Source organism: Quercus lobata, unplaced genomic scaffold (assembly GCF_001633185.2).
Source record: "Quercus lobata isolate SW786 unplaced genomic scaffold, ValleyOak3.0 Primary Assembly Scq3eQI_92, whole genome shotgun sequence".
In the NCBI taxonomy this organism is placed as follows: domain Eukaryota; kingdom Viridiplantae; phylum Streptophyta; class Magnoliopsida; order Fagales; family Fagaceae; genus Quercus; species Quercus lobata.
In genome coordinates this window covers 50495-73829 of record NW_022154756.1, presented here as the reverse complement: position 1 = coordinate 73829, position 23335 = coordinate 50495, and the positions used below count along the sequence as shown (strand labels likewise).

Below are 23335 nucleotides of genomic sequence, written 5' to 3'. Positions count from 1 at the left end.
TCGAAGAGGAAACCGAAGCCCTCAGCGTAAAACCTCTCTGCCGCCCTCCAAGCGGTAAACAATCCACTAGAAAATACAGTTGGGATACATGGACAGCAATAGACCCTCCAAGCCTAATCTACCCAGTGCACCTAAGCCCTCCAAGCTTCTTGCTCCAACGAGGTTGCGCCGAACCTTTTTCTTTTCTAACTTCCCGGATTCCGCTACTAGACTGTAGCATCAACCAATGAAGATTGGTTCCTTCCTAACTGCTTCCCAGAAATCCAAACAGCTGTCTCACAGTGATGATGATGGTGAGAACCAGGTTTGGTATAATGCCTCTCAAGGATTTGACAATGGAGAGGAAGAGAGTTGAGGAATATGAAGAGACTCTAAGGTATAGATTGTGGGTGAATCAATCTTGTTTTTCTTTAGGGTTTCTCTCTCAAAATTCTCTCTCTGGAAGCTCTCTTTCAATCGTGGGTAAAAGGGGTATTTATACTGGAGTGGGAGAGGAATGTGAAACATCAGGTTTAACAAAACAGGGGTGGCTCGCGGCTTGACCTCGCGGCTTGCTAAGTCGCGGATCCAGTCGCAAGATAACCGTATGGTCAGTTGTCCTGTTTTGTCCTGTAGTGCTCCAACTTGCATGACTGTTCACCTTCCAGCATGCTTGGCACGTGTGCTGCGTCTGGCGACTTGAAGCCGCGAGTCACCCACGAGTCCCAGCCGCGAGTCTCTGTTTTCTTGCACACTCTTGAGCAATCTTCACTCTATCTCACTCACTACCCTTACATCAAACCCACCTAAATACAGGGTTACTAAATGCTGAATTACAAGCAAATTTGGCACGGAATAAAGCCAATTAGATGGTTGAATAAATTCAACCTTACAAGTTCCCTTTTGTTTCCGCACATCAGATGGATCCACGTTGTAAAAAATAGGCAGAATTGTCATTCCCATTTTTTCGCAGGCAATGATCTCTACAAGTTCGTTTAAGCACCAAGTTGAAGACGTATAATTTTTTGAGAGAATGACCACAGCAAATCTAGATTCTTTTATTGCTTTGAAGAGCTCTGATTCAATAGCTTTTCCTTTCTCAAGTTTTTCATCGTCCTTAAAAGTATGAATGCCCTTCTGTTTTAAAGCAAAATATATTAAGTCTGTAGCAGTATTGCGGGTGTCCTCGCCACTGAAACTCAGGAAGACATCATACGTCCATTGGCTGGTAGAAAAAATAGAAGAAGAACAAGATGACGAGCTTGAAGCCATTGAATCACGGAATAGATGCATGCGGGTGTCCTCGCCGCTGACACTCAGGAAGGCATCATACGTCCATTGGCTGGTAGAAAAAATAGAAGAAGAACAAGATGACGAGCTTGAAGCCATTGAATCACGGAATAGATCTGCATGGAAAAAAAAAAGTACATTCAATTAGAACTGAAGAAAAATTGAAAAGAAAATAATTTATGAAAGAAGAAAAACTATTTGATGCAATGTTTTGAATCTCTCCCCTCTTCAGATGGGTCATACATTATAACATTACCTCTCTGTATTTGTTCTTTATGAGAAACCGCAATTAGAGTCACACTGTTCAGAACTAAGGGTAACGGGTGTATTTTTGCCAAGGGAGGTGTTGGGAATGTTAAGGCAAAATGGTCTAGGGATGTGTTTACAGGTTTATGTTTAGCCACATCTTCTTTTCATTAGAACCTTTTGTATTATGTTTGGTTGTACTGGACGAGAGGCAGTAGAGAACTGGAAAATGAATGGAAGCTGTGGATTTGAAAGAAAAATAAAGAAATGATTAACTTTTTCTACAAGATTACTCTTATACCCTCGTAAAAATATTTTTTTAAAAAAATTCTGAATATTTTGTAAAATTACTTTTGATTCTTCCAAATGAATTAATAGTTTATAATTTACAAAAATAAAAAATAAAAAAAAATCATTTTTTAGCATTATTTTTTTCCATCCTTTTCTTTCCTGCCTTTTCATTTTTACATCCAAACTCATACACAAAGAGTATTTTCTGTCCCTTTTCTTTCTTTCTTTCTTTTTTTTCGTTTTATTTTTCCAAATCCATTCCCTTATTCTTTTTTTCCCCTTTAAACATAGTGTTAATTTCAAAGAGTAACTGAAAATTTAATACCCACTTCACAATATTTGTATTGCGGTGGCCAAGACCACATAATTTTGATCACAACTCGCAATGTGGTAGAAGTATGATGGTTGGTCTATGTGGATTTATACCTCTATCACTCACAACTAATCACATGAATAATTGTGGTTAAAATTGTGTAAAATTATGTGTTCCATGCATTGTTCCGAAACTAAACCTCACTTGGCGCCCATCACAAATTCACAACACAAAATTGTGATAGAGTATACGAAATCTTCGGTGAAATTTTCGATGTGTCTAAAATTTGTCTTCACAGATAGACAAAGAAGGAACAAGCACAACTTTTGAGGTTCTTTATGAGCAATGTAACCAATATTGGTGCCACAACTTGTGGCAAACTTGTGCCACAACTCGCCCATGTGGTGAGTTGTGGTTGGTAGAGGGATAATGATGGGTTTATGTGGAGACACTCCTTTACCAACCACAATTTGCATTGTGTCACAAGTTGTGGCACTAGAATTATCCATTCTTTATTATTAAGCATATGTAAAGAAATTTCCAATTCTTCTTCCCAATGTGGGCCCACCCCATTATGAGGCCTGGCGCAGTCTACTCAATAATTTTCCTTATTATATCAAAACGCTAGAGAGAGAGAGAGGGAGAGAGAGAGAGAGAGTTAAATTTCCAAGAAACCTTCATTAATTTGGCGTGGTGTTTCAGTGGTCACCGAAAGCCAATTGCTTTGAAGTTAAAAATTAGTGTTAGTGTAGAAACTCGCTGGAAAGAGGGAACCATCACATGGTGACTTTTGTGGAAAGAGCTGTGTGAAATGCACCATTAGCCATTTCCAATCACAATGTAGTGTACCACAATCTAAAGAAAAAGCCATGTTATTAATTAATATTATCTGAGAGTAACAAAGTAAAAGAAATGGGTCATGGCGCAAAAGTAAAAGGCATTGGCATATTTGTGTTGACAAAAGCTATCTTAATTCTTAAGGTTCCCTTGAACCTGCATTAAAATAATTTGCTTTCAAAGCTCCAGATATCTTAAATTATTGAAGATATCTTGAGCTTTGAAAGCAAATTATTGTAATGCATGCCATTGGCCTCAGTGGCCTATTGGCACCCAGGTACTTGTATGACCTGTTGCTCGGGGGTTCTAGCCCCCGCAATCACCTAGCAAAAAAAAAAAAAAAAAATTATTTTAATGCATGTTCAAGGTAACCTCCAAGAATTAAAGATAGCTTTTGTCAACACAATTATTGAGCATTAGCATTAATTAGACGTGCCTTTCTTTTTACTTTACTTTTTTGATAAGCTGGAAAAGCTCTTTTTATGTTTTTATATTGTTTTAGACTTAAAAGGTTTTTTTTTTTTTTTTTTCATTACCATTACTTTTATTCTTTTGATAATCAGTTAAATGATATTTTTACATATCTTTAAAAAAATATATCAAACTACACATAAACAGGACAGAGCCAAGGGGGCGAGAGGGGGCAGGTGCCCCCCTGAGCTCGCCAAAAAAAATCATGTATAATATACTCTTATTATAGTTGAAAGTAGTTTGCACCATCCAATGACAGAAAGCTTCTCAAAAGCAAAAAACAACCAGTAGTATTCTCCTCATGGTAAGTCATAGACTCTATAATCAAGATTGAATAGTAGGTGCCAATCCCACAAATTTAAAAAAAATTAAAAAACCCTCCCATGCCTTTATACACGTTAGTAGAAGTACACCATTGAAAAGTGAGCAATGCTAGTAAGCAAAATATTTTTCGCAACAAATTTCACAACTTTTGAGATGTTATTTATTTTCATTTAGGTTTATCATTGACATTATATTATTGTCTACCATTTACAAATCGTCAACTCAATGGTTGTGAAAAGAAAGAAAAAAAAATGGTGACTCTAGACTAATTGTTGAAGGAAACCTTAGAGAATCTACTAATCTTTCTCTTCCATCTCTTCACAATTTCAAATTTTGAATTTTTGTTATAATCCAAAATTTTAACTACTTAGAAGAATAGAAGAAGAAAATTGAATTTTACTTAGTTTTTAAAAAGCATTCCTGACAATGAGACACGTATACAACTTTGTAGGCATATTACTATATTCTTAACACTTTTGTATTATTTATTTTTTCAATTTCTTTGAAGAAATCATCAAATTATATGATTTAACTGTATGCATTCAAGTTAATTTCGTAATTTGATTATCATTAATTAACTATTTACATTGACGGCGTTTGAGTAAATTGAACCAAGTATAAAAAAATAAATCACTATGAATTTGAGTGGGCAACATGTATTTATTTATTTTTTTTACAAGATAGAATTTCTACTCTAGTCTAATCTAAGTGTACATGTGTGTGACCACACCCCACAAACATTTATACTTGTGGAGTGACTACCGCACCAAGGGTACGCGGTGGTAACATGTATTTTTTCTAAAAACAAAGTGTGCATTACAACTCATAATCAAATATATACTGATCCTTAACATGTGTCTTAGGACATTCATTAACCAAATTATAATCAAATATGAGTTTTACTAACACATTTAAAAAATCATTTTAGGAAAATTTTTATGAAAAAATGAAAAAGTTGTCAAATTTTTTAACAGTTTTTTCAATTGTCCATAAAATGTTTCCAAAAATGGATGACTAATGTGTACTCTAAGGACATACATTAACTAGACCCATTATATATATATATAGCTTTTGACTAGCTATAAAAAAAAATTTCACATTAATTTTTTATTTCAATTTTCACATTACTAGAATGATGGTTTAAATCCTCTTCTCCCACTATCAAATTATTAAAATAAAAAAATTATTATCATTTAAATGTTTCGTTTTAGTCCTTATTCTTTCAAAATCACTTGCCTTAGTCAATGTAAAATGGCATAAATGTAAAATTTTGGCCAATCACCCCAAAAAATTACTCATATCATTTTTTCTAAAATTATGCATATCTTGTCCATAGCTATAATACTTGTGTAAATTTACATGGCGACTATTCATGTGTAAAAGTGCATATTTTATTCATTTATCAAATTACTTTTTCAGTTGGTGTGTATGTATGTGAGTGATGTGGGTGTCTTAAATAGTTGCTTATGTGAATGAATAGTGAATATTTATTGAAATAACTTTTAGAATAGATAATTTGATGTAGATGTTTTTGAAAGTTAGTGGTGTAAAATAAGAAAAATAGATTCTTATATTAAAATAAATAGAAATTTTTATTCAAGTTGATGCGAATACACGAGTTGATGTGAATATTCTAGTTTGATGTGAGTAATAACAAATCTTTTCCCTCAATCATATTTTATTTTATTTCCTTTTCTCTCTATTCACTCCCCACCCCTCCCCTCCCCTCTTCTCTCAGTTTAGATTTACTACTTGTTGTAAATAAGTCAAGCTGTATGCCTGTATATATGATGGTCATGTTCAATTCGGGAAAAAAGTATAAAAAATAGTTTTTTAACAAAACAAATTAAATTTAAGTTTAAACTCGATGATAAAACAATTCAAGATTAAAGGTTATCATGGCATCATTTTTATTATAGACTAATTATATATGACATCTCAATCATTGTAAAAAATTATTAAAAAATTTTACGTCACCCAACTTATTAAATTTCAAATAGTCCCCATGAATGATAATAGTCTAGTTATTAACAAAGGTTGTCAATTAGATTTTAAAAAATTTCTCTCGTCTCTCTAATTTCTTCCCCCACCCCAACCCAACCCAGATCGGACTTATTACATGTCGTAGATAAGTCACCTTGTACATATTCAGTTCATGTTCAATTTGGAAAAAATCTTGTTTATGCTTTGTTATTCAACAACCAAATTACATTTAAGTTTAGTCTCGACCATAAAAACAATGCAAAATTAAAACTTAAGTACTTTTTTTTTTTTTTTTTTTTTTTTTTTTTTTATGGGAAAAAAAAAAAACTTAAGTACTTTATTGTTAACAAGCTTATAAATGTGGTCTCTATTTGAGACTCGGATTATCTAAGTTCAAATTATTATTTTTAACTTATTGATAACTTATCCATTTTGTAGTAAAAAAGACATTTTTCTTTATACCCATTAAGAAAGGAACATTGAGTTTAAGATGGATATAATAATACCATTGCAAAATTAAAAAAAAAAATGCTTGCCATCTTTCTAGATTTATAAATCTAAGTTAATAAGTTCATTTTTTGAAGGGGTATAAAATTGTATTCATGATATTTCTTTTATATGAAAAAAGAATGACAAATTTTTTTCCAAACCAAAGGATTACCAAGTGCTTGTAGTCACACTCACATGGCCTACTTAATAGTCACATATCTACCACCGCGTGCCCTTAGTGTGGTGGTCACTCCACAAGTATAAATGCTTGTGAGGTGTGGGGGGTAACAGCTGGGGTTGAAGTCACTAGGAGAGAGCTTCACACACGTATACACTTAGATTAGGTTAGAGTAAAAATTCTATCTTGTATTAAAAAAAAAAAAAAAAAGTCACATACCTTATTTAAATTATTTAATAAATCATGTAATTTAATGAATATTGATGGTCTTATGAAATGACACATAATAGTTTGGAGACTTGGGGTAGATTCCTAGCTCCAACCCATTTTGGAGAAGTAGTTTCTAGACAAGTTCCAACTTGTCCGACCAAAAAAGAAAATCAAACCTAAAAATGTTATACAGCTTAATCAATAATCATGTACTCATGTTTGATAAAAAAAAAATTAAATGATCTTAAAATTTTAATAATAAGCTCGATTCAATTTGGCTCAATTTCAACCTATCTCACAAAACCCAAGAATACCAGGTTCTACTTCTGCAAGTTATGTCGACAAAAAATCCTCATTATTATTGTACATGATTATTCAAAACAAATTAAAACATATTTTGTAAGAGAACTTGAGTTTTAGGTTATGTTTGGTTTGAGAGACTAAGGAAGAAAAGAAGAAAAGAGAAGGGAAATAAATTTCATTGTTTGGTTAGGAATCATGATGGACTGGGGTGAAGAGAAAATCCATAGCCCGCCATTTTCTTTCCTCCCAAGAAAAAGATAGTTCTTAGGGTGAGACCAACCAATAAAGTATATTTCTTTTCATTTCTCCCTCACAAACCAAACAAGTAAAAGAATTTCATCAAAAAAAAAAAAAAGTAAAAGAAAATTATTACCCTTTCCTCTCCTCTCCTCTCTCTTCCTCCCTTTCCTTTCCCTTCCTTCTCCCTTGTTTTTGCCAAACATAGTATTAAGTTTCAAAAAGTGAAAATCACAACGGCCTTGTCATGTTACCTGGGGAGATATTTATGGTGAAATCACCAATTCAAAGAAATCTCCTGTAAAAGTTGGCATACACCTTGTTTTACTTGAGAAAGAGATTTGCTTGTCGAAAACAATTGCTATTCTCGTAGCAGATTTTGTACTAGTGAAAAATTGCAGCGTTAATCAACCCGATGATTAATAGTCATTTTGAGTTAAAAGCCATCCATATTCCATGGGATTTGAGGCATGTATGTTAACTAAACAACCATAGCCACTTACCGTAATTGTCTTTGTCTAATGGAAAAAAATTACAAAAATGATTTCCTTTGTCAATGTTTGGAACAAATATCACGGTTCTAAGTAGTATTAGTTTGCATTATTTCACAATGCACATCTCCAACATGTTTGACCAGCATTTCCAGTGTAATTTCCTACATGTTTTCCATTGTTGGGGTGCTCATATTCTCGTGTTTAGAAGAAAAAAATTTCCTATCATATTTTGATCATTTTGCAAAGCTTTTTTCTTTGGGAATTTCCACAGAACATTTAAACTAGCAACTATGTACTTCAGTTATAAATCCACCATATATCAACCTTGGGTTTCATCTCTATGCATCGATATATACATATAGATGAAGACAAAATATAGAACAATGGAATCAACTGTGCATAAGATATACCAAGAGCCTTGTAATTCAGTGACGTTACCTACTCTTATGAGAATCGGGATTTGAATTTCTCCTCATTGTTATAACTATTGAATTATCAAAAAAATAGCTGATATAATATCTCAATATAAACAGTAAACAACAAATTTTTTCCAAAATATATATATATATATATGAAATGCAGATCAAATATCTTATAAGTGTAGCAAATACATGGTGTGAACCAACACAATCTACACATTTTTTAGTTTCCCTCAAATAGGAATGATTTTTCAGTCGGGGAAGAAATATCATACAGACCACTTCCAATTGAAGCAAATGAATCCCAGCAGTTGTTTGACAGACTATCGTTTGGGAAAGTTTGACCACTCTGCAGAAAAGTCACTAGAAAGAAATCCATACTCAAGTAGACCAGCTCTGTAAAGAAGGTGCCACCAGCAGCATCACAAGCTAAGCTATTCCATCCAATAAGATGACAAATCATCATCACAATCTCATTACATGATCCTTTTCTAAATTTTTAACTAGCACTCCAAAGTAATTTCCGAGTCATTGCTGGTGGGGCTAATCCTGGAATATCCCTGATGTCCTTGTTGTTTGGGTTCACGAGCTGAGACATAAAAATAAATAATTCACGAAATAAAAAATTAAGCAAATTGAAAGAAAAGGGCAATGCAGTGTTATACCGCCAGCTCTTTCACAAGCTAATGGCTTTTGACAGTCACATGAGACTGCAAAGACATGAAATGTTCTTGGTGATTAAGACACCAACTCACTATGAAAGGTTTAAGACGTGTTGATATGAATAATGTAGAAGCTCTAGAAGGTTATCTCCCCCAAAAAATTATAAAATTATCTTAAAGGCCTTGAAATAGATACTTTCTGGACAATACAGTTATGAAAACAACCAAGCGATTCATCCTTGAACTCAAAGTTATATGCAACTTAAGTAGTTAAGTTCCCAAAAAAATCTGTAAGTTCCAACTTCTTTTTTTCTTCGACATAAATACGTCTAAATTTTACTGGTTTTCAAATGAAGCCGATCTCCACCAATTTTATGATCCAAGTCTGTAGCAATCATCAAACTATATTCAACTGATATACGAAAATTAAAATTATTGTTTCCCTCTTACATATGTGGTGGACAAGAAATCTATTCAGAAAGAAAAGGAATTGAACTTCTCCTAAAGATGACATCAAGTTGCAATCTGTGCATTACCAACGAATATGAAAATCTGACAACAATTAGATTAACTCTTCTACACCCACATGTACTGTGTCTGTTTCCTTTCCTTTTTATTTAGTGGAGTTCATTATTATTTTTATAAGAAAAGGGTATACTGAACTAAATTCTTTTACATTTTATTTGGGTAAGCAAAAAATGACTTAGATTCACTACAATTAACTACACCATTTGGCATTATAAAAGTCTTTTCCTGCAGCTTTTAGGCAAATAAGGGTTAACCAAACAAGTTCAACCTGAGATCAGCTTGCTCATAAAAGCCCCAATTGAAGCATAAAAACAGGTTAGGAAATACTATATATACAGTTATACACATTTAAAAACAATAGGCCTGTGGGCCTCCACAGTCAAAAAAAATTTTGGGGGGGGGGGTGTGTGGAAGGCCTAGTATTCATAATAATGAAGCTACATCTATATAATAAAGGGACATTATGGATTCTATTCCAATTTGTTATCAGATGGCAATAGCAGAATCAAATATTTAGAAAATAAAATATTGTTAATGGCAAAGAAAATGAAAGATAATAATATTAGCTTAACAATAATGATGGCTATGACTCCAACGACAATAAGGAAGAGTAAAGCCATAATACATTTATCAGTTGCAACCTAATGAAATAAACGAGGTAAGTAAAATACGTAACAACTAATAGTCAATATGTGACAAGAACTGGAAGAAGATACTTTTAGAGATTGACCTGCCTACCAAGTTCCTTCACAAGTTGAGAAGCTTTCTTGATCGAGAAATGGATAGAGTCCAGCTCATTAACAACCCGACTCATTTGTTCATAGTCTAAACATAAATATAATAGACTTCTTTAGTTCCATGGCAATGAAATTTTTTGAAAGATTAAACAAAACAAAAGAAAAAGAGAGAGCGAGGGAAAGTTAAATTTGATATGACTTAATAAACTGCCATGAAATCCATTTTTTTAAAGCTGAAAAATTACACACCTGTGCCTTGAGTGCTGCCGCAGTCTCTGTTCCAACATTGACAGTGTCTTGAATAGTCCACAACAAACAATGAGATACAGAAATTATTTTTCTTTTGCAATGATTCCATACTTTAAAAACAGTAAAACTAATTTTATATTTTCTTACTCTTTTTTTTAGAGGCGGGGGGTGGGGATATGAAGTACATGAGTTAGTTAAGATTTTCCATAAATAAGACAGAGGAAACCATGATCACACTTCAAAATAGCCTATGAAACTTATCCATTTCCAACTTGCCAAAATAAATAAAGTTATTTCATAACAAAATGATCATCAGAGAAAATCCAACCTTTTTTGACCTCTCGATGGCTTGATCAGTCTCATCCATCATCCGGTTTCCACTATCTACTAGCTGTTGATTTGTCATGGCTGCAGAGATATAGCCACTGCCTCAGCATTAAATATACTTTATAATTGAGAAACATTTAACCTATAAAGTACTTGAAGTAACATATATTGGTATGAAATATATCAAACACAGGGCATGCTTCCAGATTAAACTTAAAGGTATGCATTGGTTACTTTAAAAACGGAAATTTACAATTTTTGAACCATCAAAAAGATATTTTACGTAATATTACTGTGACACTGATTTCATGATGCCAATGAGAGTATGAGACTAACATTTTTATATTGTCATTTCTTCTTTACTTTTCACGTTTGTGTGCACAGCACTCACTACATTGCACACAAAGATATTCTCAAAGATAAAACAAAAGCCTTAGACTATAAAATCATTGATATATCATCCAGCAAGATTAAAGCCATCGAATTGGCAAGTACTAAGGGGACTAAAGTGTTACTTGCAGCCATCAATGCTAACTCCATCTGTAATGCATATTACAATGAATCACTAGAGAGACACAGAGTTTTTAATTCAATATGAAATATTAAACTGCCGTGAAATCCATTTTTTTTAAAGCTGACAAATTACACACCTGATCCTTGAGTGCTGCTGCAGTTTCTGTTCCAACATTGATGGTGTCTTGAACAGTCTACCACAAACAAGGAGATACCGAATTTATTTTTCTTTTGCGATGATTCCATACTTTTTTGAACAGTAAAACTACTTTTATGTTTTCTTACTCCTTTTTTTTGGGAGGGGTGGGGTGGGGGGGGGAGATATGAGTTAGTTAAAAACATTCCATAATTTGTTCAAGTCTTGATACAAACCAGTGCAAGTGATGCTCAAGGCAGAGCTAAAAAGACTATTACATTTTAGAAATACAAGATAAAATTCCACCTATAACCTTCTACAAGGAAATAGAGAAGAATGATAGGAAATAATGATACACTTCAAAATAAACATTCCATAATTTGTTCAGGTCTTGATGCAAACTAGTGCAAATGATGTTCAAGGCAGAGCAAAAAAAACTAGTACGTTTTAGAAATACAAGATACAATTCCACCTGTAACCTTCTATGAGGAAATAGAGGAGAATGAGAGGAAATAATGATCACACTTCAAAATAGCCTACAAAACTTACCCCTTTTCAACTCACCAAAATAAATAAAACTAATTTCCTCACAAAATGATCATGAGAGATAATCCTACCCCTTTTAACCCCCAATGGCTTGATCAGTCTCATCCATATCCGGTTTCCATTATCTATTAGCTGTTGATTTCTCATGGCAGCATGCATATAGCCACTGCCTTAGCATTAAATATACTTCATAAATGAGAAACATTTAACATATAAACTATAAAGTACTTGAAGCAACATATATTGATATGAAATATATAAAAAATAGGGCATGATTCCCGATTAAACTTAAAGCAAAGCATTGGTTACTTTAGAAGCAGCAATTTACAATTTCTGAACCATAAAAAAGGTAGATGTTAACAAATAACTTTAGACACAATACTACTGTGACACTGATTTCACAATGTCAAGGAGAGTGGTTTTTTCATATTATCATTTCTATCTTAACTTATCATGTGTGTTTTTGTGCACTCACTAAATTGTATAAAAAGAATTCTCAAAAATAAAAATAAAAAAACTAAAAAATCATCAAAATATCATTAAAGCCATCAATTTGGCCAAGAGCATAGGGTTTTAAAGAGTTACTTGCACCAGCAAATAGCAGCCATCCACGGTAACTTCATCTGTAATACACATTACATCAAACACAACCACTAAAGTAGCTACCCAAACCAACTTCACTGTGAGGCATATGAAGCTGGCATCTTTTCAGCTGATACAGAAACTATTATAACTATTTCTATTAGACAAAATTCTAGGACAAATCCACAACCAAATAGAAATGTGTTTATCAGGTATCCAAGAATTACAACAAAAATGCATGAGCCATAGGTTTGTATGACTATTTAAACCCATAACTAACTCTTATTTTAGCATGAAAGGCAGCCAAGAGTAGTAGACACATTAGTGAAAGCTAGCACATGGGTGAAAAAGATGTACACTTACACGGTGCTAGCAAGACATTATCTTCCCCACATCCTTTGGTGCCACGATCAAAGAGATCAATTCTCTTGTTTTCAAGATTTGACACATATCTGTATCCACAACAAATTGAAAACAAAATTATGTCTGCTGCTTTAAGAACCAAAATAATGGTAAATTGTGACTGATGTTAACTTACTGCTTTTTAAGAGTAACCTATGATCTGCATAGAGTATGAACATCTTTCAGTGCATTTGGAATACAAGATTTAATCAACTGATATAAAACTAAAATTTTGGAAAAAATCTATAATATCTAAGGCTAAATAGAAATAAAGATAACAACACACCATTGACTGTTTTTTCTCATTCAGCATCTTGTTAGTGACTGGATGATTTCTACTCTCCAAATCCATGGTTTGTCAGGTGAACACGCCGATAACCCTGAAAAGGCAAGACTAAATTGTCTTTCTGACTAGAAAATAAAAACTAACAAAAAAGGAAAAGGATAAACACTTGTTTTATATGGGTAACTAAACTCACACACCTACATAGGATTCAACCCATGAGCTATCTTCCACCTCTTATTTAGGTAGGGAGGAGACGGCATTTGACCCAAGGACCATTTGCAAAAGGAAAATGAAAACACATACAAAACATCAACTGCAGCAGCAGAAGCATTATATAAGACTGTTTTCTAAAGAGTTTTTGCTAAGCCATTAATATTATCCCAAATACCCATCGATGTTTGAACCAGCGACCTCACCACCCATCCCATACTAGTCTCAGATCACCAGTTTTGTTAAGTAGCAACTTTCAAGCATCAATTAGTAAAGTAAAACATTTTCTTTGGGCAGAAATTAAACATCCAAGGTTATAGGAGAATTTTAATTATATCTAGATCTTAACATTGCATAAGTCCTTAAGCATATTATTTACTGAGTTTTACAGGATGTTCATGGTATTGAAATTGGAAATAGATTAAAGGGGGTGTAGATCCAGAATCTCTGTCCTACATTGCGATATATAACATCTATGTACAAGACTCAATGTTTCACTGTAAGTGACAGTGAATCTATAGTTGATACAACAAACATAAGCGATACGCAATAGCTCGCCTTTTAACAAGGCCTATTAAGAGTTAAAACCATATACTGCAAACATTTAAACTCTACTGAATTACAAGCCTCATGAGTCATGACATGTCATGTCAGGTTAAGAAATATGACTACCAGTGAGACAGTTGATCTATGTCTGTAGGGTAGTTCACATTATGGATGCTGGTTGTGGGGTTGCTAATTTCTGCATACTATCCCCTGGGATATACAAACACATGTCCTTTGCACCAAAAGATGATATGATGAAAACCCAAAGGAAGTGTTGGTGCGTACTAAATACAGCAACTTCATTGTACAAATTATAACACAATACCATTGAAAAATTGTAATATTTATTCACTTCTCATTCTTTGATTACCAAACAGAAAAAAGTTTTGCAGACTTCAATTCACTTTTTCTTTACTTTTACTTTTCTAACTTCAATTACATGTAAGTGTGCAAATCATAGAGCAAAATCAACATCTAAGGAGCCGAGCTAGGTGCCTTTTGTAAATCAATATGAATCATAGTCCCCAATGCCAGTAAGGAAAAAAGAAAACATTATTATATATGTCGGGCTGTTGGTGAAAAAGAAAAACAAAAATTATAACAAACTGTTACCGAGGGACAAGAAATCTCAATATGCATTTGTATAGTAGTAGAAGTTTAACAGAGCATTACATATGCTTAGCCCAAAATAAAATAAAATTAACAGAAAAAGAAATGCTAGTATATGTCCAAAAAAAAAGGAAAAAACTAGATTATATAATGGTAGGAAGAAAGATGATAACTCACAGGTAAAAGATGAGGAAAAAAAATCTCCTTGACTGGATTCCTCACAATCTATGCCCATGTCCCATCATCCTAGTGTTCTCCCAATCATCCGAGTCTTTGATGTGATGTCTTGCTTGTTTAACAAACGGAACCCTACTGTCTCCACCTCCACGCTCCCGGTAGCTTGTAAACTCAACTTCATGGAATCCCTTCTCATCAATAGACCAGCCAGGGGTTTCCAGATCGAAGAAATTCAAATAGTGCAGGCTCAGCGCAAGGTGATGCGATTCAATTTTACCATATTCTGACGCAATACGTTGAAACCATACTTTATTCGATTTGATTTCAATCAGATAATGTGAGTGATTATAATGCTCGCAGGGTACAAAAACAACGCACAAAAGAATTGCCCACAACTCATCAAACCCCGACCGTGGCAATTGCATGTTCACTGAATAATCGCATCTGTGGAAACTTGGAGATGCCAAAACTGAACTATCACGTATGTTGGCCTTTTCAAATCCATTTGGAATTTGTTTTACAGGAAGAACGTAAGGTAATCTCCCCACTAATTTACCACTTGTTAGTCCCTGAAATATACAAAGCGTGATGTTGAAAATTACATTATAAAAAATAATAATAATAAAAAATTAAAACCAACACACAGACAGAGATAGCTAAATAGATAGATATATACTGAAGAAGAGTATTAGGTAATTTCCCAAGTACATGATATTTAGAAAACAGAGAGAGAAATACCTTGACACAGAATTGAATATTGAAGCAATTGACACACGCGACACAGAAATCAAAGTGACGACACCAGAAGGGACAATTTTTTGGGCTTTCTGGGAATCTCTCCAGTGTGGTACAGTTGTTTACATTTATATTACAATCTTGTGACCGAATATCTGGTAACCATCGAAGCCTCTTGCAACCATCCAAGTTGAGCCTTGTAATTCTAGAGAGTTGGGAGATGCTTTCAGGAAGACACAAAAGATTTTCGCAATCACTTAAATTCAAATGCCGAAGGGCAGTCAAACGTCCAACGGAAGATGGCAACAATTCTATTGCTATTCCTCTTAGAGAAAGATTAAACAGGCTTTCAAGATTCCTTAGATTCTCTGGCAAGTTGACAAATTTTGAGCATTCAAAAAGATGAAGATTTTTTAGCATCTTCAAACTACAAATGTTGCTAGGAAGACACAAGATTTTTGCAATCACTTAGATTTAACTCCTGAAGGGCAGTCAAACGTCCAACGGATGATGGGAACACTTCTATTGCTGCTCCTTTTAGAGAAAGAACAAACAGGCCTTCGTTTATCTAACTTCAATTATACGTAGGTGTGCAAATCATTGAGGAAAATCAACATCTGAACAAGGCAAGGTGTCTTTTGTAAATTTCTTCAGCATGAACCACAGACCCAAATGCCGGAGCCGGTAAGGAAAAAAGAAAACATTATTATATACGTCGAACAGTAACAAAGAATTACAAAAAAACCGTTACAGGGGGACAAGAAATCTCAATATGCATTTGAATATTAGTAGAAGTTTAACAGAGCATTACACATATGCTTAGCCAAAAAAAAGAAGAAGAAAGTTGATAACTCACAGGTAAAAGAAGTGAAGAAAAGAATTCCCCATCATCCTCATCATGGGCTTCGCATATTTTGGTTGGGATCTTCAAACCCTAGATTTCATCACCAACTGAAGAAAGCATCTCAATTGGGATCTTCAATGTCTTGCTTTTATACCACACGAAGCCCAATTTTCTCCACCTCCATGCGCCCGGTCTCTATTTCAAGCTCAACTTCATGGAATCGCTTATTATCAATCTCTGTTGGAAGTAAACATTCCTTGGACAGACTATGCAGCCAAAGATGATGCGATTCCACTTTAACATATTCTGACATATAATATGTACGAGACCATTCCCCTCCATATTCTGCCGTAATTTTAATAAAAAAAGTAGGGTCTCCAAGTCCAAATGCGTAATAAGTCATTAGGCATTCATCCACTTCAAAGAGATAGTCCAGTTGGTAATCATGATTACGCTCCTCGGTGGGTTTAAAAACAATGCACAAAACAATTCCCCACCACTCATCACACCCTGACCCTGACCCAGACCCAGGCAATTGTATCTTCACTTTTTTTATTATAGTGGGTCCCACAGATGAATAACAACGAGAGGCCACTAAAGTATCAGATATGTTTGCTTTTTCAAACCACTTCGGAATTTCCCTTCCAGGAATAATATAACCTTTTGGAACTTGTTGACTACTTTGTCCCTGAAATATGCAAACCATGATCTTGGGGCTAAATAAATAAAACCCAACACATAGACAGAGACAGAGACAGGCGATATTTAGAAAACACACAGAGATTAGAGAGAGAGAGAGATACCTGAAACGTGTTACTTAAGTTTTGAATATTGTTAGCCAATTCGAAGCAGTTGAAACACTGGACAGTGAAACTCCTATAAGATGACCAGTGGAAATGATTTGGTGATCCTGGCAATCTCCCCAGTGAGGTACAATTGTCTAGGCATATAAATTCAACTTTGGATGGAATATTTGGTATTGATTGGAGGTCTTTGCAACCATCCAAGTAAAGATGTGTTAGCCTAGAGAATTGGGAGATGCTTTCAGGAAGGGAAATGAAATCATTTCCCCTTAGATATAACTCCGTCATAGAGATGCAGTCAATACCAGATGGAGCTAACCCTTGTGGCCTCCAACATGCGTCTTTTTCTTCATGATAAATACTTGTATCCTTGGCTCCCTTTATATCCATGGCTTGAACGTTTTTTGTTCCCTGATAATAAAAAAGGAATTTGTGAAATGCAAAATATATTATTAGCATAATTATTCATATTTCAACTTGCTAAATAAGAAGATATGGTATGAGCTCAAGTAAATAACCTCTTACCGTATTGTTTTTCAACACATGATCAATATCCTTATAAAGCCACAGTCTACTGCGCTCCCCAGGCTCAAGGGACTCTTGACGAACTATGTCCCTACCCATATTTTCTACTAAATCATGCATCCACAATTCATTATTTTCAGAAATTTTCAAGAGAGATTTGTCAATGAGATTGGATAATCCAAGATAGCGGCCAAGATGATTTTTTAGTATTTGTACTACATAATCTTCCTTCTCGTGATTAAGGAAGCATGCAGTATCTTTGAATATTTCTTGATCTTGCCTTTCAAGTCCATCATAACTTATTTTTAGTACTCGGATAACATCTAGCTTGGGTTGTTCTTTGAGCTTCTCAAACTCATTTTCCCATTCAACAGCACTTCTTTTATACAAAAATGAACCCAAAACTATAAGAGCTAAAGGATGACCGGCAACATAATTCAAAAAACCTTTGGACAGTTTTAAATATTCATCTGGGACAAGTTTGTTTTTAAAAGCTTTTGAACAAAAAAGATGAAGAGCATCTTCATTTTTCAATGCTTTAACTTCATACATTTGATCTATTAAATGTGTCTCTAACAAGTGCTTATCTCTTGTTGTTATGATAATTCTACTACCCCGACCAAACCAATCACGCTTCCTAGCTAACTTTTGTAATTGGTTTAAATCATTTACATCATCAAGAACAAGAAGAATCCTTTTACCATGTAACATATTCTTGATCATGTGTTCTCCTTCACAATTATTTTTTATATTCAAATTTGTGTCATTTAATATTTGAGAAATAAGATTTTTCTACAATGATAGGTAACCTTTTTTTTCAGATTTTTCCCTAACATTATCAATAAAACAACTAACTTCAAATTCTTTAGAATACATCTTATAGGCAACTTCGGCGAGGGTTGTCTTCCCCATTCCCCCCATCGCCCAAATCCCTATAAAGCGAACTTCATTCTTTAACCAAAAAGCTAAATATGACTCCAATTCCAACAATGAAGACTCTATTCCAATCAAGCCCTCAGTAACTTCTGAGAATTCACGACACAATTTTCGTGATATTAGTCCCGCAATGCTTTTGATAGCTGTAGAGAGAGGACTGCAATGAAGAGAGAACAAGATATGATGACCAATTAATAGGTCCCATGAAAAATATGGTAGATATTAGGTGTTCGAATCTGCTGACTAAATAAAAATATTTAAATAGATAGGCTATGACAAAAATTAAATGAGATTTGATGAAGGTTTATTTATTTCAAAAAATAATAAATAAAAAAAGATATGTCAATTAAAGGTTTAAATGAAGTTAGATATATAAAAGTGGATTAGCTGAATATCTATATCTATATGATAAGTAGTAGTCGAAACATTTGACCTTTTGTTGACCTTATCTCATTGCGCCATGTGGCTACATAAATTTATGCCTTTAAAAAACCAAACAATTGTGTCTTTTCGTTTTGCAAAATAAGACACTGAACAATTGTATCTTTTGGAATTTTAAATAACTAACCACAACCAAAAGAAACAAATCATTACACTGTATCATACTATTATTTTCCCTCGGTACATATAAATATAACCGGACTGCAAAAAAACTGCAATTTGCAAGCACTTTTTCTTTTCCAACTGCACACCTGTGTCTTTAAAAAAAAATCATTGACAATCTCAACGCCAATACAGCAAGTGATCAACATGTTCATGAAAATCACTGGCGCTTCCGAGTCATTACCACTAACTAAACTGGAGGTGCATTTTCGTGGTCTGCCATTTTTGTCCTTATTTATCACTTCATTCTGATCTACCTTTGTTTTTCTACTATTTCTTTTATATTTTGGCAACTAATTATGTTGTTTTTCAAGGAGTACTCTTGAATCATTGTTGAAGAAAATGGAACAATTACCGTCGGCAGCGATGATGGTACACCACATTATTTATATTTATTAACCTCAAAATTGTCTAACACTAACAGAAGTTGACTTCTCTTTAAAAAATTGTATTGTTTCACTGGATACAAGTACCATGCAATTGTAAAACAAAGACACAAAAAACATAGAAGAAAAAAAAAATAGAAAGGCCAAAATAATAAAATCTTAATTTCATGATCTGATGTGTCTCTCTCCTTCTCAACTTTACAAGTCCAGACTCCACCAAACCCAATAGTTTCCCATTTTTCAACTTTTACAGCATTTGACAGAAGAAGAGGAAGAAGAAGATGAGAATGAAAGCAATGGATGATCTTATTGTGGGGGAAAAGAAACATAAATAAAATTAAAAATTAAAAACATAGGAGAGAGTTACAGAAGCACTATGAGAGAAAAAGAGATTAAAAAAAAAAAAAAAAGGAGACGAGGGAATGTCATAGAAAAGATAAGAATGAAGAGAATTAAGAAAGGGAAAGAATTAAAAAGATAACGAAAAAGTGGCGTTGTAGAAGAGGAGATGATAGTCACGTGAGGGAGTTGAGTTTTGCTACTTCTAAGTTGTTGAGTTTGGTTCAACTTTTTGAAGTTGAGCTTTTTGAAAAAGTTGAATTTTCAAAAAGTGCATAATGAAAAAGTATTTTTTCAAAAAACTAAGTGTTTGGTAAAAACTGTTAAAAAATGTTTTTTTGAAAAAGCTGAGTGCTTATAAAAGTGGCAGTTTGAGGGATAAATTACCAAAAAGGACAATGTATATATAAGGAAGTTTATTTCATACTTAAATCAATATTGTGAAATTATTTTTTTCTCACCAATATTAGCTAATAATAATGGAAAATTATTAGGTACTCCCGGAATACCATAAATTGTACTCCCTCCTCTCACATAAATGGTGGGTCCCACCATGAATTTAATTAGTGAGATCCACCACTTATGTGAGAGGAGGGAGTACACATTTATAGTACTCCGAGAGTACACAATAATTTCCCAATAATAACCTATCACTTTTGATTTATTGTGAAAGTATTGTGATAATTTATACTGATTTTATTGTAAAAGTATTGTTAAAATATTGTGATAAAAATTGATACTGATTTTAATTTGAACGTACTATTAAAATTATTTTTTTCTCTTTCTAAAAAAATTATTTTTTTCTCACTATTATTAGCTAATAATAACCTACCACTTAAAATTTATTATGAAAATATTGTGATACCATTTCCTCATTCTTCTTCTTTTTTCCCTATTTTTTTATCCTCCACACACTACCGCATTTCTTTCTTCTTTTTTTTCCTTCTTTTTTCCCCCTCTTTTTTTCTCCTCCACACATGTACCCTTACACTTTTCTTTTTTTACTTCTTTCCATATTTTATCCCTACCACTTCCTCCAAACTCTAGAACGTTCCAGCTTTCCTTCTTCCTCTCTTCATTTTTTTTTTCTCTCAACACTTCGTCTGCAACACCCATGCAATTCTTCACCCTAATCTTCTTGATTCTTTTCTTTTTCTCTAAATTCAACCACTTACAAACAGGATGATTCAGAGCAAAGCAGAGCAGATCGGGAAGATTGGATCAAAGCAAAGCAAACGCAAATGGGTACAAACTCCATTTGAAAGATTTTGCTATATTCTGATTTTTTTTTTTTTGTTTTGCATTTTGAGGAATTCTAATTTGCAAGGGATTGATTTTTTTTTCCTTAGCTGATTTGGGAATTTATTATAGATTTTTTAGTATTTGGATTTGGAAATTTGTTATTGAGAGGAATATTTTGATGTTTTTTTTTTTGTTTTGCATTTTGAGGAATCCTAATTTGCAAGGGATTGATTTTTTTTTTTCCTTAGCTGATTTGGGAATTTGTTATAGATTTTTTTGTGTTTGGATTTGGAAATTTGTTATTGAGAGGAATGAGGAACTGTGCGTAGACGAAGACATGAGCATCCTTTATTCTTTGGGTTAATTTGGTAATTGCCCAACTCACCCAACGGATATATCAAAACGTGCATAGACTTTTGGCAAAAATGGAATTGTGCATTCTCTTCACAAGTATAAAATGCAACTTTTTGGAAAAAGTTGTGTTTTATACTAACCAAATGCACTTAAAGGGCTGGCTTATTTCAAAATGTGACTTTTGGGCTGAAAAAGTTGAAACAAACGGGCATTTAAGCAGAAAGGCAACTTCTTGGAAGGTACACATAAAATACCATTCCATCCTTACTTTTATTATTTTATACCCAAAAAAAAAAAAAATTTACTAAATTTGTTTCATTTATTTATTTCATCTTTCACTTGGGCTTTGGTTTCCAACTATCTCCCAATAGTGTTATTAGAATATTTGTGTTACGTGACTCTATCAGTTAGATCTACACAGTTTCCTTTTAAATTGGTATGGGCATATAATATACTACAAAGACTAAAGTAATACTTAGACGTGTATACTGTATAGATTTTTGTACATTGCTAATTCAATATTAATCACAAAATATTTTTAAAAAAATGATAATTTAAAATTTTATTTATGCAGTTAGTTTTTTAGGCCTAAATTTATTATGTTCTTGATATCAATTAATTACTTTCTATAAAAAAATTCTAATTAACTATGAATATATATTTAAAATATTAAGTCATTTTCGTATGTCCTTTTATTTATTTTTTTTAGTTATACAGTGTTATTTATTACCTATTTATGATTACATTTTTTTTAAATGATTCCAATGCCTGTTGTGGATAGTTATAGCCATCGACCCATCTCCTCACGAGCATTCCATGCATCTATGCTACGTTGCTAACTATTTTTCTTTTTAAAGTCTTAATAGTAACTATATAAACTCAAATATAATGCTTTTTTTTTCCTTCCAAACTCATTCAGTAATTTAACCCATGCATCACACTGGTTAAATGACTAGTGTGTATATATATATGTGTGTGTGTGTGTGTGTGTGTGTGTGTGTGTGTGTTTCAAATAAAAATTACCTATTCTTTACATGATATCCGGCAAGATCGGCCACATGACTCAAAGCAGCTTTCCATGTTTCCACCTTCTCCTTGAAATGTTTTTCATGTTTAACAAGTGAAAAAGTTCCTATTTGTTTTCGCACATCAGATGGATCCACATTGTAAAAAATAGGGAAAACTGTTATTTCCTTTTTTGTCTCGCAGTCAATGATCTCTACAAGTTCATCTAAGCACCAAGTGGAAAATGCATAATTTTCTGAGAGAATGACTATGGCAAATTTGGATTCTTTGATCGCTCTAAGGAGTTCTGGTTTAATAGTTTTTCCTTTCTCAAGTTTTTGATCGTCCTTAAAAGTGTTAATGCCCTTCTCTACTAATGCATAATATATAAAGTCCGTAGCAGTATTGCGAGTGTCCTCACCACTGAAACTCAGGAAAACATCATACGTCCATTTGCTAGTAGAAGAAATAGAAGAACTTGGGAAAGATGATGAACTTGAAGCCATTGAATCAAGGAATAGATCTGCATGGAAAAAAAAAATTAATTAGAACTGAAGAAAAATTGAAAAGAAAATAAATTATGAAAGAAGAAAAACTATTTGATGCAATGGTTTGAATCTTTCCCTTCATCAGATGAGTCAAACATTACCCCTTTTTTTTGTTCCTTATGAGAAAGAGAAACCACAAATAAAGTCACACTGTTCAGAACTCAGGGGCAAGTGTTGGGTATGTACGGCAAAGATGGTCTAGGTACAGATAATTTTTTTTCCCAAGCCAACAGCAGAGCAAAGTAGACATTGTTCACAAAACCATGGCTATAACAAAGGAACAAGATAGAGAAACTTCTAAAATAAAAAAAAAATAAAAACAAAAAAAGTAGCATTAAAGCTATACTTGAGTAGAGAGTAAAAAAAGAGGCATAAATAAACAAGCATTCACAGCCAAGTGAGCCAAGGTCTCAGTAAACACAATACAAAAAATGGAGGAAC

The 23335-nt window shown here is 33.4% G+C and overlaps 3 protein-coding genes across 11 annotated transcripts; all 3 read right to left on the bottom strand.

Moving 5' to 3' along the window:
- Nucleotides 1-8563: 8563 nt before the first annotated feature.
- LOC115973250 (novel plant SNARE 11-like) lies at nucleotides 8564-13455 on the bottom strand. Its single transcript, XM_031093505.1, has 7 exons — nucleotides 13421-13455; nucleotides 12708-12796; nucleotides 12348-12385; nucleotides 11218-11274; nucleotides 11007-11107; nucleotides 10569-10665; nucleotides 8564-8653 (listed from the first exon to the last, which is right to left on the bottom strand). The coding sequence occupies exons 1-7, from the start codon at nucleotides 13453-13455 to the stop codon at nucleotides 8564-8566; spliced, it is 507 nt and encodes a 168-aa protein (XP_030949365.1).
- Nucleotides 8567-16691, bottom strand: LOC115973254. 9 transcript variants are annotated; one of them, XR_004087673.1, is made up of 11 exons: nucleotides 16166-16687; nucleotides 15313-15957; nucleotides 14575-15143; nucleotides 13033-13126; nucleotides 12883-12906; nucleotides 12708-12796; nucleotides 11218-11274; nucleotides 10569-10648; nucleotides 10241-10287; nucleotides 9985-10079; nucleotides 8567-8653 (listed from the first exon to the last, which is right to left on the bottom strand). XR_004087673.1 is itself a non-coding variant. In XM_031093510.1 (3 exons), exons 2-3 carry the CDS (start codon nucleotides 15727-15729, stop codon nucleotides 14616-14618), a joined length of 945 nt encoding a protein of 314 aa, XP_030949370.1. In that variant the 5' UTR covers nucleotides 15730-15957; nucleotides 16166-16688; the 3' UTR covers nucleotides 14575-14615. The 9 variants fall into 9 exon arrangements, 1 of the variants encoding a protein (XP_030949370.1); XR_004087674.1 differs by having other exon boundaries at nucleotides 9993-10079; XR_004087672.1 differs by lacking the exon at nucleotides 8567-8653 and adding an exon at nucleotides 8660-9895 and having other exon boundaries at nucleotides 9993-10079.
- On the bottom strand, nucleotides 16302-22852 carry LOC115973249 (TMV resistance protein N-like). Its single transcript, XM_031093504.1, has 5 exons — nucleotides 22365-22852; nucleotides 18337-18574; nucleotides 17482-18126; nucleotides 16957-17367; nucleotides 16302-16841 (listed from the first exon to the last, which is right to left on the bottom strand). The coding sequence occupies exons 1-5, from the start codon at nucleotides 22850-22852 to the stop codon at nucleotides 16302-16304; spliced, it is 2322 nt and encodes a 773-aa protein (XP_030949364.1).
- Nucleotides 22853-23335: the final 483 nt, after the last annotated feature.